At 34.1% G+C, this 13,103-nt stretch overlaps 1 protein-coding gene across 2 annotated transcripts; it reads right to left on the bottom strand.

Annotated features, from left to right (window-relative positions):
* Positions 1-2,982: 2,982 nt before the first annotated feature.
* snx10a (sorting nexin 10a) lies at positions 2,983-12,817 on the bottom strand. 2 transcript variants are annotated; one of them, XM_084130207.1, is made up of 8 exons: positions 9,981-10,106; positions 9,504-9,568; positions 8,379-8,418; positions 6,985-7,071; positions 6,712-6,812; positions 4,829-4,927; positions 4,130-4,345; positions 2,983-3,835 (listed from the first exon to the last, which is right to left on the bottom strand). In XM_084130207.1, the coding sequence occupies exons 3-8, from the start codon at positions 8,403-8,405 to the stop codon at positions 3,676-3,678; spliced, it is 690 nt and encodes a 229-aa protein (XP_083986333.1). In that variant the 5' UTR covers positions 8,406-8,418; positions 9,504-9,568; positions 9,981-10,106; the 3' UTR covers positions 2,983-3,675. The 2 variants fall into 2 exon arrangements, with proteins under 2 accessions (XP_083986333.1, XP_083986332.1); XM_084130206.1 differs by lacking the exon at positions 9,504-9,568 and adding an exon at positions 12,796-12,817 and having other exon boundaries at positions 2,984-3,835; positions 9,981-10,089.
* Positions 12,818-13,103: the final 286 nt, after the last annotated feature.

Genomic DNA, 13,103 nt, shown 5'->3' with positions numbered 1-13,103 from the left:
AGCTTTGCATAAACAGATGCCCACAAACCTCAAAGAAATGAAGCAATTGTCAGGGGATTTACAGTTAAAGACCCAAGGACCAGGTATGATTAATTTAGACCCGGAGTCAGAAGTGCAGTCAATTTAAGACAAGAGTCAGAATTATAATAAATTAAAGAACATTTTTACTGAAGATAGTTTGCAGTTTCATCAGGCAGAAGTCAGCTTCAAGACTAACAAGGAGTTTGTAGGCTGCTCCGCTTACAGTTACAAAGATCACAGCAATTATACCCTACACCAAGGTCTAATCTACGTCCTTGCTTCAGGTTGAATGGTTCTGATTGGCTAAGAAATCGATAAACATAGTAATTTTCTACACATGGACAGATAGACTGAAGCATATCTCCATCGATTATGCGGCTGACACTCAGACCCTGAAGTTAGGCACGTCGTGACCTTCCAGGTCGCAGATCTGGGTTGCTGGGCACCAACATGTCGAAGAAAACAAGTCAGTCCATCTCCAATAATGCCATTTGATCCTTAACCTGAAACCAAGAATACTAACACACACAGAAACACACATCTTCTTCAAGGCTGGATTTGGCCAAGCTCTAACTATAAACAGGAGAGTCTTCTCAAAACATCAAGATAATACGTTCTTTCTCTCAAGGAGAGGACACTTTTAATCTAACTGGAAAGTAAGGCTTTAACAAAGTTAAACTATAGACTTCAATGACCCCTGTGACCATAGTTGTCAGAGTACCCTAGAAAAGCAGATGTATGTATTGACACATGTTGAAGACCTTTCTCAAACACAAAACGAGTCCATATTTCATTTCTGGGAGCTGGGCTGAGCAAGCACTGTTACTGCATTCCTGGCATTGGGCCTTCAGTCACCTCTCAGATATTTCAGACAGACATTAGAGAATACATGAAAAGAAAATTTCAGTAATCACACTGGTAACTTCTATAACAAAGTAAAAAGCCTAGAGAAGTCATTCAACTCATGTGATATTTAGAAGGAAAAATATTGATTAATACCTTGATTATAATAACTCATTAGATATATTGAAGCAGCAGTGGATTCCAGAATCCACCCCTTCACAATGTTGTAAAGAACAATGGGCAAAAACTTCAAAAAATGATGTTTCATTAAACAAAGTTTGGGGGGAGCATGTTTAAATAATCAATCCAATCAACTCGCCATCAACAATTACTCACCTACATTCCTCGACAGTTTTTCAGCATTCCCCCACCACCCCGACTCCTCACTCTTGGCTTATTCCTTCCACAGCCAGGAATACGGAGGGACTCTGGGTTCGGGCCGAACGGACAGCAAGCCAAATACGCATACCATTTATTCTATCTGACTTCTATCTGACTATCTGAAGTGTGAACTCGTGAAATGTAATGCAGAAAAGGATTACTTCAAGTTATTGCTGCTAAAGGTTCTACAAGCAATTAAATCAAATGGGTGTACTTATATGGTCACATATGACTTCTCCATTTTGGCTTTATTTATGTTACAGTTTTTTATTCGCTTTGGTACTATTTTCACAAGTAAGGTGTACATTTTCAAAACTCTTAGTACAAAAATCCAAACTGATCACACTTGTAACACAGCTAGACATTATTTTAAAAACCCGATCTCATGCTTTCATTTTATACACATTTCAGTCAAATTTCAGTAAATCATTGTTTCAAACACAGTATTATTGTAAAATGTAATGAGAACATTTGGTTTAATCACCGAAATACAACAGTATAATCTTCTTTCAATTTAGCACTTTTAACAATCAGTTACACGTGAATGTAATAGTGTAATTATGTAATACACTTACATTACCTAACTTATATAATAGAATCCATAATGTTTGAAATAGTGTGTTATCAAAAGGTATGAAGTTATGAAACTGCCATGGCTCGAACCTGAACGAAAAGAGATGAAAATCAAAAGTTTGATAGTAATGGCATTATGAAAGGCAGTTGTTGTGAATGAAACATTTATATAGATGAAACACATTTTTTGTGTTGTGAAAAGGACACTTTGTGATTTTGTGTACTAACACAATTGAAAATGTGCTGAAATGTTTGAAAAAAGTGCACTTTTGATGATCTGTTGTGATATTAGTACTATGAGTTTTGAAAATGTACACCTTACTTGTGAAAATAGTAAAAAAAATGAAAAAAATAATTACACAGTGTAGTATCATGTGTTGTTGTTCATCTTAGATTGTATTTACCTAATTTTAAGACATGCTTAAAATCAGATGATTTTTTTAAATTATGTCCTGATACTTAAAACCTTGTCCTTTCTTTTTCACATGACTGAAATTTTTTATTGTATTTTTATAATATTTTTGCATTGATAATATTATTATATATTATGTAATATAGGCCTAATAAATATACTCTATATAATAACAGACAGGGTTTAGTTTTGGCACCACAGTGATGGTGATTGGCAGCGGCAGAGATTGGTGGGCTTTTGCGATTCTAGTGATCTGGATGACAATACTGAAAGTGTTTATCGGCTGCTGCTAGATGCTGATGAATCTACGCCTACGCAGATCGAACATAACCCCAATCTGACCACCGGTGTCAACAAAACATTTCTGTCAAAAACTTCATCCCTCATTTATAGAGAATTTAATCTCTCTCCTAAACAACAATTAGATAGCCTACTGAAAAAGTGCTGTGTTGTGCATGGAGAGAGAGAGAAAGAGAGAGAGACAACCATTTAGCATGTGGCAGGTTAAGTGCAACATCCACCCTTAATCTTTCAAATAAGTAGTCCATGTTACAGGAAAGGTAAGCTTGTTGCATCCAGCTCTTATGCACCAATGACCTTCGCAATATTAATGTTGCCCATATGATGATGCCCTTTATCCTATAATGATCAAACTTATGATCATGTTGGCTTAACAAATGAAATGCATTTAATATAATTTGAATGGCTCGTGTCATGTGAACAACAGGCAGAAACTAGTCTCTTTCTCTATTTGAAAACTTACTTAGTGTTTTATTTATAGATAATACGTTATCTCTAGGCATTTCATCAACAAATTCCATTCACAACTAGGATTTAAAAAAAAAAAAACATTTATTCATTTAATGCTGAATATACACCACATCACAATAAAATAAATGTACTTATAACACTTCCCTCACACATTTACATTCCTCAACACTCATTTTCAGCAATGTCAATATAAGATTTTTTTAAGAAACATTTAAAGTAATAAATGATATTATGCAACTTACTGATATTATTTTAAAATCTGTTAAACAAAAGCACATCTGTACAGAAGAAAATGCTGAAGAGAGATTTTAAAAAGCTCACATTAAACACATACAGTGGACACCTGAATGAAAGTATCAAGAAAAACAGGAATGATGCAAAGTCATACTGTAATTCACTCCTGTCTACTTTACTCCAATTGTTGTTGTTGTTTTATTTCCATGTCAGCACTTGAGTTAAGGAGGATGATTTAAAATGAAGCCAACTCGTATTAGGAAATGAAATAAAAAGATATTTTATACATAGAAAAAAAAAAAAACAGCAAGGACACAAACACAACATGTAATAAAAAACTTTTTTCACTTATCCATCCAAATAGAACTCTGGAGGCTGTAAGCAGCAACAGGGGCTCTCTTTGACAGAGTATATGTATGTGCACATCTCCTGAGTTCACTTCAAGGGTGCACATGCTGTGGGTTGCTAGGAGATGAAGACAGGCTGCTAAAAAGTTCTGCCTCAGGGGTCGTGGCTTGAAATTCATGGGCAAAGCTCTCGTTATGGGAAGAGTCTTCTTCAACAGGTCCTATACTATTGCCCAAGCCAGAGGATGTTGTACTGCAAAAAGAAATAAATTGCCACACAAAGTCAATCAGACAGGAATATTCATGTTGTGCATCACAATATTTGTACAGATGTATTAAATGTAATACATACATAAATTTAATCAATCTACATATTTAAATGCCCCTTTTATTTATTAATGTCTCTTTTTCTCAACATCTACCAAGTTCTACCATGGCATGATCATAGATGAATAAAACATTTAAAATACCAAATCTGTCTCGTTTAAGCAATTTACATATCTAAGTAACACTGGGTTTATGATATTTATGAGACAGAGGCGCACACCTGTCACAGTCTGAGTCGCAGCATGTTTTGCTGTCTTCTTCTTGATGCGGTTCCTCCACAGGGAAACGTGCATCGCCGATACAGCGCTGGATTGCCTGTGCAACAGTGTAATGTGTCAGTCCCTGTGCACAAGCGTCCATTTTTGCAATGCTCAGTTGTGACTGCAAGAACAGGTGCAGTCGACTGTCTGACAGCAGTAATGGTGTCTGTAGAACTCTATAAACACAAACAATTAAATAAAACTACATGGAGTATAATGAGTTTTAGAAATTTTAAATTCTATTTAAAGAACTTCTATTTAAAGAAGTGCAAAATATTAAGTGGCTGTGATGACTTAACTGTTCATTTTGACAGAATAAATATTAAAAAGAGAAAAGAATAAAAAGGTTTCCAATAAAACAACAATAATGCTATACAATGAAACACTGCATTACTATCTATATTCATTTCTATACCATTAAATATTGCACAAATATATACTGTTTTATATGTTTGAGTAAAAAATATTTACTCTATCTAAAGGTTTACAGCAGCTACTAGATGGCAAAAATACTGCATTTCCTTCATGTCTAATCTAGAATAGAATGTATTAATTGCTGAATGTCCAGAATTATTTTTCAAATGAATTTTTATCAAGTTAATCATTAATCATGACCAAAAAAGGAGACACAGTGTCAAGGAGTGCCAGAAGAAACTCACGCCTCAAGAAACTGTTGCAGCCCCTGCATCCGTTGAGTGATCTGGCTGTCATTATTGAGATTGAAGAAAGGATTCCAGGGAGGAAGTTTAGGTAACTCTCTACAGAAACAAAAGACATATTGCAAAGAAAGGGAGAGATTACACTCATATCCTTAACAATCAAATTTATACAGTGACTTTATGGCCATGTTTACACCTGGTATTAAGATGCGTTTTGGTCGATCGGATCACAAGTAGAGGGAACTAGATGAGGGAAAAATCAACTTTCAGCAAAGTCTAAGACTCTGCCCTCTAAAATGGCTGCCCTCAACTTTTAAAGACCCCCTGTGGTGTTTTTAATGTTGTTTATATGTTAATGTGGTGTTTTTAATATGCTTTAAGACAAATCATGTGCAAATTCATAAGTCAACACCATTGCTGAGAATTTTCTCCTTAAAACTGCAGTGAAAAAAGACGCGGTTTGAAATCACGGTGTTCCTTGCGTCACAAACTACCTTGTAACCAATCCTGTCAACGTGCTGATGGGATTTAGCATATCATCATTATTACTATGCTGCGAAGCAGTGGAATCTAAGGATGCTGAGTTTTAGAAGGCAGACTCTGAGATGGTGAACGGGAACATAGTTTGTGTAACATTAGCAACACATTATTAACTTTGATAACGTAGTCAAGCAAAAGGCTAATCATATTAAATACTGTTATGTGTCCGACGTTGTAAAGAGTGATACATAAAGCGCATTAGCATTCTGATACATCTACTTGCAGACGAGCCTGTATGAGTGAGTGAAGGCGGGGCTAATTTGCATATTCCGCGTATTCTAAATGAAACAAGGGTGTAGAGATACATTCAAGCATTTAAGGCATGAATACAACAATTTCACAGGGAATTTTTTTTAAATATACCATTTTAAGGGATAAAATTATTGACTATAGAGGGACTTTAAATCATCCAATAGTGAGCCTGCAAGGGTGAAGTCACAACAGCATGACACCAATCATGTAACGTAATTACAATAAAATCAATTAAGACACTGAAACATTTTTTTAAAATGGATTTGCATTGCAGAAAATTATCACAAAAATTAGTGTTGATGCTACAGAATCCTTTTCTATTGATATGCGTCTCTTAATTTATAGTTAGAGCAATGACGTGAACTTGAGTTCTATCAACGGCTCCAACAACTCCAGGAAAGATTGCAATCCTCATAAAGTGACTTGCTTTTGCCACATGGTTTGAAGATCAGTTGGAAAGTCAATGAACTGCCATACAGTAGTGGCAAAAAGTGTTCTAGCCTAGGAAAATTATCATCTTCATCCTTTATCCAAATATTATTAAAAATGTGTTAAAGATTTTGTAAGCATACTGCTCAGTTGTGCTTGGAGTCAATTGTTTTTTATTTGTGATAACGCAATGAAACGTGCCAAATCATGAAAAGAAATTGAGAGAATCAGTAAAAAATATTAATTATTGATTATGCTGTTGTCAATGTATTCTTTTTCCTAGAGCTTTTTTGTTTTTCTAAAACCTTTAGCTGTATTTTGCCTTTTCTGTAGCAGCTTTCGTTTCTGCTGATAGCCACAAGATGCCGCCGAATGCTGTGAGTGTGCGTTAGAAATCAGGAATGGTGAGAGAACAATGTGCTTGGTAAGTTTGTGTCTTCAAACCTTACTTGGGTCTTCAGCCGACAAAATTTAAATCCCATTTGGATAGCGCGCTTCCCATAATGTTTACGCATCTTAATACTAGGTGTAAACAGGGCCTTTACGACCCCTAATAAGACCAAATGCCTGTGCAGTACTGTTTTTTTCTGCATTACTTTTTTATTTAAAAAAAATATATAATATTGTATTGCCCTGAGTGTGATATCCTCAAATGTACTTACATGAGCACAGCGTTATTCTGCAGTTTCTGCCGCAGCCACACAAACTCACTATACCTCCTCCTCACACAAGAGGTCTTCTTTCGGAAACACATACTATTGGTCTAAAATTAAAAAGAATATATTGAAATTAATGTTCACATTGGTAAACATGTGGCGATGGAAAAAATATATATACACAGATGGCAAGCCAAACATCCATTAGAAAATAAAGTCTGATTAATAACATTTCCCAGTAACAACAGTGCAATGTAAACATGTGGGTACTGCACTCACATGAAGACAGATCTCATAGTTGATGTACGTGTGCCAGAAATCCTCCTTGTGTACCTGAGGATCTCGTACCCATACACTTATAAACTCCTGCAACAAGAGAAACAGTCAGTGTTAGGCGTTTATGATCACTGAAATGTTTCAAATTGAACAAGGAAGTGACTCAGCACAGCAGAAAGTGTGATTGTACTTTTTCCCATTATGAGTCACAGTTTTACCCCATTTTAAGATAAGTGTTGCTTCAGACTCTGCCCTTTCATTCACCTTTCACACTAACTGGAGTTTTGAAAGGGTATTTGGAATTTATTTGTAATATGCAATTGGAATTTCTCAAATCAACACACTTTGTTGTACCACAGCCATTTGAGGTCAAACAGAACACTTCTCAAAAATACCCTCTTAGACATTTCAAAGGGTTTTTACAGGAACTTACTGGCAAAACAGAACAATTTCCTGTAGTCAATATATACAAGCCATATGAATAGGCTTTATGCCAAACGTCACATGAACAAACAGAAAAACAGGTCTCATCGTATCCGCTTGTCAGAGAAAGTGTTAACAGTAGTATGAACTGATGGTGATATCAATGGACTTTTATGGAAATCAGCTAACCTAGCTAGTTATTTTTATTGTTGGCATTTTATTCAATTTTAATATCTGAATGTTAGTGAGAAGAGAAGAAAAAACATTTTTAGATATCAATGTCCATATGTGATGAACAATGTTTATGCTCGTTGTTGCTCGCTCCTTTGAAGGCATCTTGAGTAAAACAGCTCTATATTTAACAAAGCACACAAAAGACTATGGAAGAATACAGAAGTTTGTTGCGCATAACCCATGTTGCATCTAATCTTAGAGACATTCATTAAAGTTATTATTTTTGAATAAACATATCACAAAATATAAATAATTTTAATGAAAACTAGTCTTTATAGTATTACAAGGTTGTGAAAAGTCATTTGATAAACAAATGTCAACTATTGCCAGTGAAATTATGTGCTGCCAGTTTCCTCTTGAAAAATTCCAGACAAAGGCATGATACAGTTGCAGTTCAGTTACAAAGTGTAATTAAAAACATTCCACCAAAGAGACTTTCATTTTCTTTCTCTCATACAATGATCAAGTCAACATTGATCTAAAAAGGCATTGGGATAAAAAGTTAGGCTACTAGTTAAATGCTGCAAACATTTAATTTTAGCAAAACAAAATAATCCATTTGAGTAGACTTAACTTATATTTGAATATAATTTTGAATATAATTTTGAACATCAGAACACCAATCACAAGATGAGACTAATTTCAAAAGACTCTTTTTGAAAGTTGTGGTTTCATTTAAAGAAATAAAAAAATAAAAAAAACAGATGAACATGAAATGTAAAGAAAAACAAGACACTGACCTTCTTCACAAGGCTTTCATTTTCCATCTCAGAGATTTGACTGGAAATAGAAAGAGACTGGTTTTGAGTGTTGGAACATTTTAGTAGGTAACTTGGATTGTTTTGTTTCTCTTGGACTAAGACTAGAGAAAATAGGAAATGGTATAAAAAATGACAACTAACAAGTTTTACAGTGTTATAACTGTGATTCAAGAGCTCAACAAAGTTATGAAAAACCATTTTGATCAACCTGATATAAATCAATGTGAAAATAAAACACTTCACTGAAGTATTTAAGCAAAGCAGCAATGCTAACTTTTCTACTGAGCAGGGCAGCAAGTCCCAGTGAGGAATGGGGTAAGGTCAGACATTAAAACAATAAATCAATTGTATCTAAAAGCAAACCCAGATATTAATTTCAACTCTTTCAATGAAATCAGGTTTTGCTGTTGTTGTGAACTTAGAATCGAAAGACCAGGAGACTTGGTTGTTTCTTCAGCAGGATTCTTTATTGAGAACACGAGCTGTCGGTAGCTGCAGTCACCAAGTCTGACGTGAATGTTCTCTTACAGTTTATATACATTTAGGGGCAGGAACCGAAAAAGACAGGTTTAGGAACCGGTTTTAGACTGAGAGCATTGCCCACCCTAATCCACTTAGCATATCTATTCAAACACTGAGACCCGAGTACAGGACTGGCTGGACTTTCTTGCTAAAAAACGAACTCCAAGAGTTTCAGTAAAACAGGACTGACCAGAGTCTTTTGCTTATAAAACTCTGATAATCATAATTTATACCTACCCTTAACATGCTAAATTCAATGTAAACCTAAATTAAACATTTTAACAAATTTGCATTCCCACACTGTGCATGCTTATGGCATGCTGAGTAATGTGAATCATAAAGCAGACCACTTTTCCTTATTTTGTGCATCCTAAAATGGAAGTGCCATTAGCATTAGTCCAAACAAACATGCCATCTGTGACTTTCATTGATACTCAAAATAATTATGATTTTCACAATGATTAGCCTATAACTTAATTACTCGTTAAGTTCCTCGTAGTACTCTAGGAATCCCAGACTAAATTGGCCAGCAGACAGCAAGTGACCCCAAGCACAACAGATTTATACATTGTGACCACTTACTCTTTAGTTCCTCTAGTAGTACTCTAGGAATCCCAGACTAATTGGCCAGCAGACAGCAAGTGACCCTAAGCACAACAGATTTATACATTGTGACCACTTAGAAATAAACCACTTAAAACGAACGGCTATATGTTCAATGTACAGCAAAAAGATAAAAGAATAGTTTTAACAAAATCGAAAGATTTTTTTAAGAAAAAAAATCACAAGTAGTGGCATTCAATAAAAATAAAAAAATAAAAAAAAACTTTAACTACAGTGTGGAAAAAGAACCATGCTGCGGTAATGTTCTGTTAGAAAATCTCGCTGAACGGTTACAGTTTGGCGGTAGCCTACTTCGTATCAACAACACAAACGTTTTCTGCCGTTTCTCTACTCTAGCCTACTGTTTCGTTAACATTCATTATAGTAAAGCCTATAAGTTTATTTATAAGTTCACGTCATAAAATGAGATAGGCTACATTAATTTGTTATTCTCACCTTTTCTGTCGTGTTTTATGCCTTGGTGTTTTGTAACTCTTCCGCCGCTCTCCAGGTGCTCCTGAGAGACTAATGTGATCAATGGCAACAAGTTCGCGTGTGGGGATTCCTAGAGAAATGAAAGGTTTTTTTCCGGACTTTGACTTTGACATGCGCATGCGCGGCTCTCAACACTGAAAATACTTCTCGTCACTTACGTTTATTGTAAGTGTAAATCAGCAGGTGCTTCACCGTTATTATTACACCAAATAAAAATGATAATAACAATAATTATTATTATTATTATAATAATCAATAAACAAATATTAACCTACAAAATATGTGCGTTGGTATTGATTTATAAGTTCATATAAGTTCAATATTTATTTCTGGCACTCTAAGCCTTGATATATAGAGACCTCTTTATAAATATAACAGCTGTTTTTAATCTATTTTTAACTTGAGTTTGTTGTTAAAGGAACAAATTACCCAAATTTTACAATGACACTGCCAATTGCTCAATAAAAAAGAAAAGTTCTAGCAAAATTATATTCGAAAACTGTTCCATGGGACCAGCTCATCATTTGTTAATCCATATCTTGAAAAACAGGTTTTGGTAACACTTTACAATAAGGTTCATTAGTTAACTACATTAGTTAACATTAACTAATAATGAACTGAAACTTATACAGCATTTGTTCATCTTTGTTAATGTTAATTTCAACATTTACTAATACTTTATTAAAATCTTGTTAACATTAGTTAATGCACTGTGAACTAACATGAACAAACAATGAACAGCTTTATTTTTATTAACTAACATTAACAAAGATTAACAAAAACAGTAGTAAATGTATTGCTCATTGTTAGTTCATGTTAGTTAATACATTTACTAATGTTTAATAAAGGAACCTTATTGTAAAGTGTTACCCAGGTTTTAAATGCTTTTTTTGAAAAGAATATGTATACAGACATGCTGAACATTCACAATGATAAGCTCCCTCCCTAATACACCCAGAACCTATAACTGGAACAAAGTTACACAAAAATGGATCATTTAGAAATCATCATGGTTATGATTTAACATATTTACATATTTCCATTTTATGACTTCATCCCAAACATCCAATGAAGCAAATAATTCCAGTTGGTATAGATGCGGGAGAAATCATTGCGATGTTCTGCCCATGGGATATCCTTCTGGAGATCTCAGCATTAGACACAAACGGCTATAGTTTTATTTTCTTTTTTTTCACCCGTGTCCCTAATCAGTCTGACCTGATTTTTGTGCATATTGTTTTGTTAACCTGTGACAATGTAATGCAGGCCTTGCAAAGAGACTGGAACATTGCAAACTAAATCACAAATCAATCATAGACAATCATAGTAGAGGTCATTTACATGTAGAAATATTAAATAGTCTGGTATAGAAGCAAAAATAGCCAGTAATAAATAAATAAATATTGTAAGGAGAATGTCTCTTTTTATCATTTCAGTTTCATTATTAAAATCTAACTAAATGTCAGAAGCCAGGTCACATGACAGTCACCGCAATGTGGACTGTGACTGGCATATGACAACTATCTCAGTATCTCTCTTTACTGTGGTATGTGCACAAGACCTGACATTTTCATTTGGCATCAGTGACTCATTTACAACATCTTAATTGTTGAAATATAAAAGTGTCCAAAACGAGCAGAACAACTGCTATTTTGCAAAACAAAACATTTATTTTAAGTCTTACAAAATAAACATCAAATGTTTTTTTGTTTTTTTACGTGGAGTTTAGGTCTTTACTATGTACACAAATATTTGTTTCCTAATTGCATATATTTTCAGTATGCATATTAATGTAATGTACAGAAAGGAACTTCTTAGTCAATATGGTGACTGTATATCAAAGACATTAAATATTATATGGTGTTCCCCAAGGATCAATTCTTGGGCCACTTTTATTTTCATTATACATGCTCCATTTGGTTTGCATAGCTAAGCTAAAATTGATACAGAATGTAGCAGCCAGAGTACTAATGAAAATAAAAATGAGAGAGCATATTACACCAATGGAATTATATTGGTTGCCAGTTCACCAAAGAATTGATTTTAAGGTTATTTTATTAGTTTATAAAAACTGCATAATCTGGCAACTTAATATATTACTGACTGTCTGTCAAGATATGTTCCAAATTGTAGACACATTATAATAGACACAAACTTTTGACACATTATACAGCAAATCTTAAGTGATACAGTGGCGCTTCTTTTAGCTACTATGCTCCAAAAATGTGGAATTGTTTATTAAATTAAACGCAAGAGGCATCTAGCATTCATAATGTTAAAAGGCAAGACATACAGCATCTTTTTAAAGTTGCTAATGAATATTTGATATTGTGTAAAAGTTTGTTTTGTGTCTTTATTTTACCTTGTGAACCTTTTATAGTTGTTTTTGAATATTTGTATATATTGATAATGTGTGAAATTGTATTGCCAATATTTGTTTTTATGCTTGTGAAGTCTTTTGCATTTCGTGTATGAAAAGGGCCGTACAAATAAATGTTTATTGTTATTATTATTATCTTTTCTGTTTAAAATCCAGGCTTCAGCACATTGCAGATTATCTGATAGAATGCTAGAATCAATTACCATAAAATGTTACTCTAAACAATAGCACATTTACGGATGTAGTGGGCAGTATCGGGGATTTAAAACAGCTAGGACGTTTTGAGGTTCTGTTTGTTTGTTTTTTTAGATATTTAAAGACTACATTTATTAGATTTAGCATATTTCATTTAGTTCATATACAAACACTTTCATATTTAACATATAGAGTTTTTACCTTCCATTGTCTTGGTCCTTGTCTTGATCCTCCATGTGCTGAAGTGCGTGACTGGTTTTCAGTGGTTGGCTACTTGCAATATTCCTCTCTGGTAAGAGCTGACTGCTCTGCTGCTCTCCAGAATTCTCTGGTTCATTTGTTGACATAGTCTATCACATTCAGTTATTCTTCAGCTAAGAAAAAAAAAAAAAAGAATAAAAAAAAGAGACTTCCCTTTACATCTAATAATTAGATGCATACTTGAATCACTTGTGGAAATGTAAATAAACATGCACATGTATGAAGCATTAATTTTTAAATTGTACTTT

The sequence above is a fragment of the Abramis brama genome (genome assembly GCF_963993115.1).
Source record: "Abramis brama genome assembly, chromosome: 12".
Taxonomy (NCBI): domain Eukaryota; kingdom Metazoa; phylum Chordata; class Actinopteri; order Cypriniformes; family Leuciscidae; genus Abramis; species Abramis brama.
This window is presented reverse-complemented; position numbering and strand designations above follow the sequence as displayed.

Excerpts from the sequence above, each read along its gene's own strand:
- snx10a (XM_084130206.1), bottom strand. Across the intron at positions 6,813-6,984 it reads ACTATGAGATCTGTCTTCAT|ACCAATAGTATGTGTTTCCG; the intron begins GTGAGTGCAGTA and ends TTTTAATTTTAG. Across the intron at positions 4,346-4,828 it reads CTGCAACAGTTTCTTGAGGC|AGTTCTACAGACACCATTAC; the intron begins GTGAGTTTCTTC and ends TTGTGTTTATAG.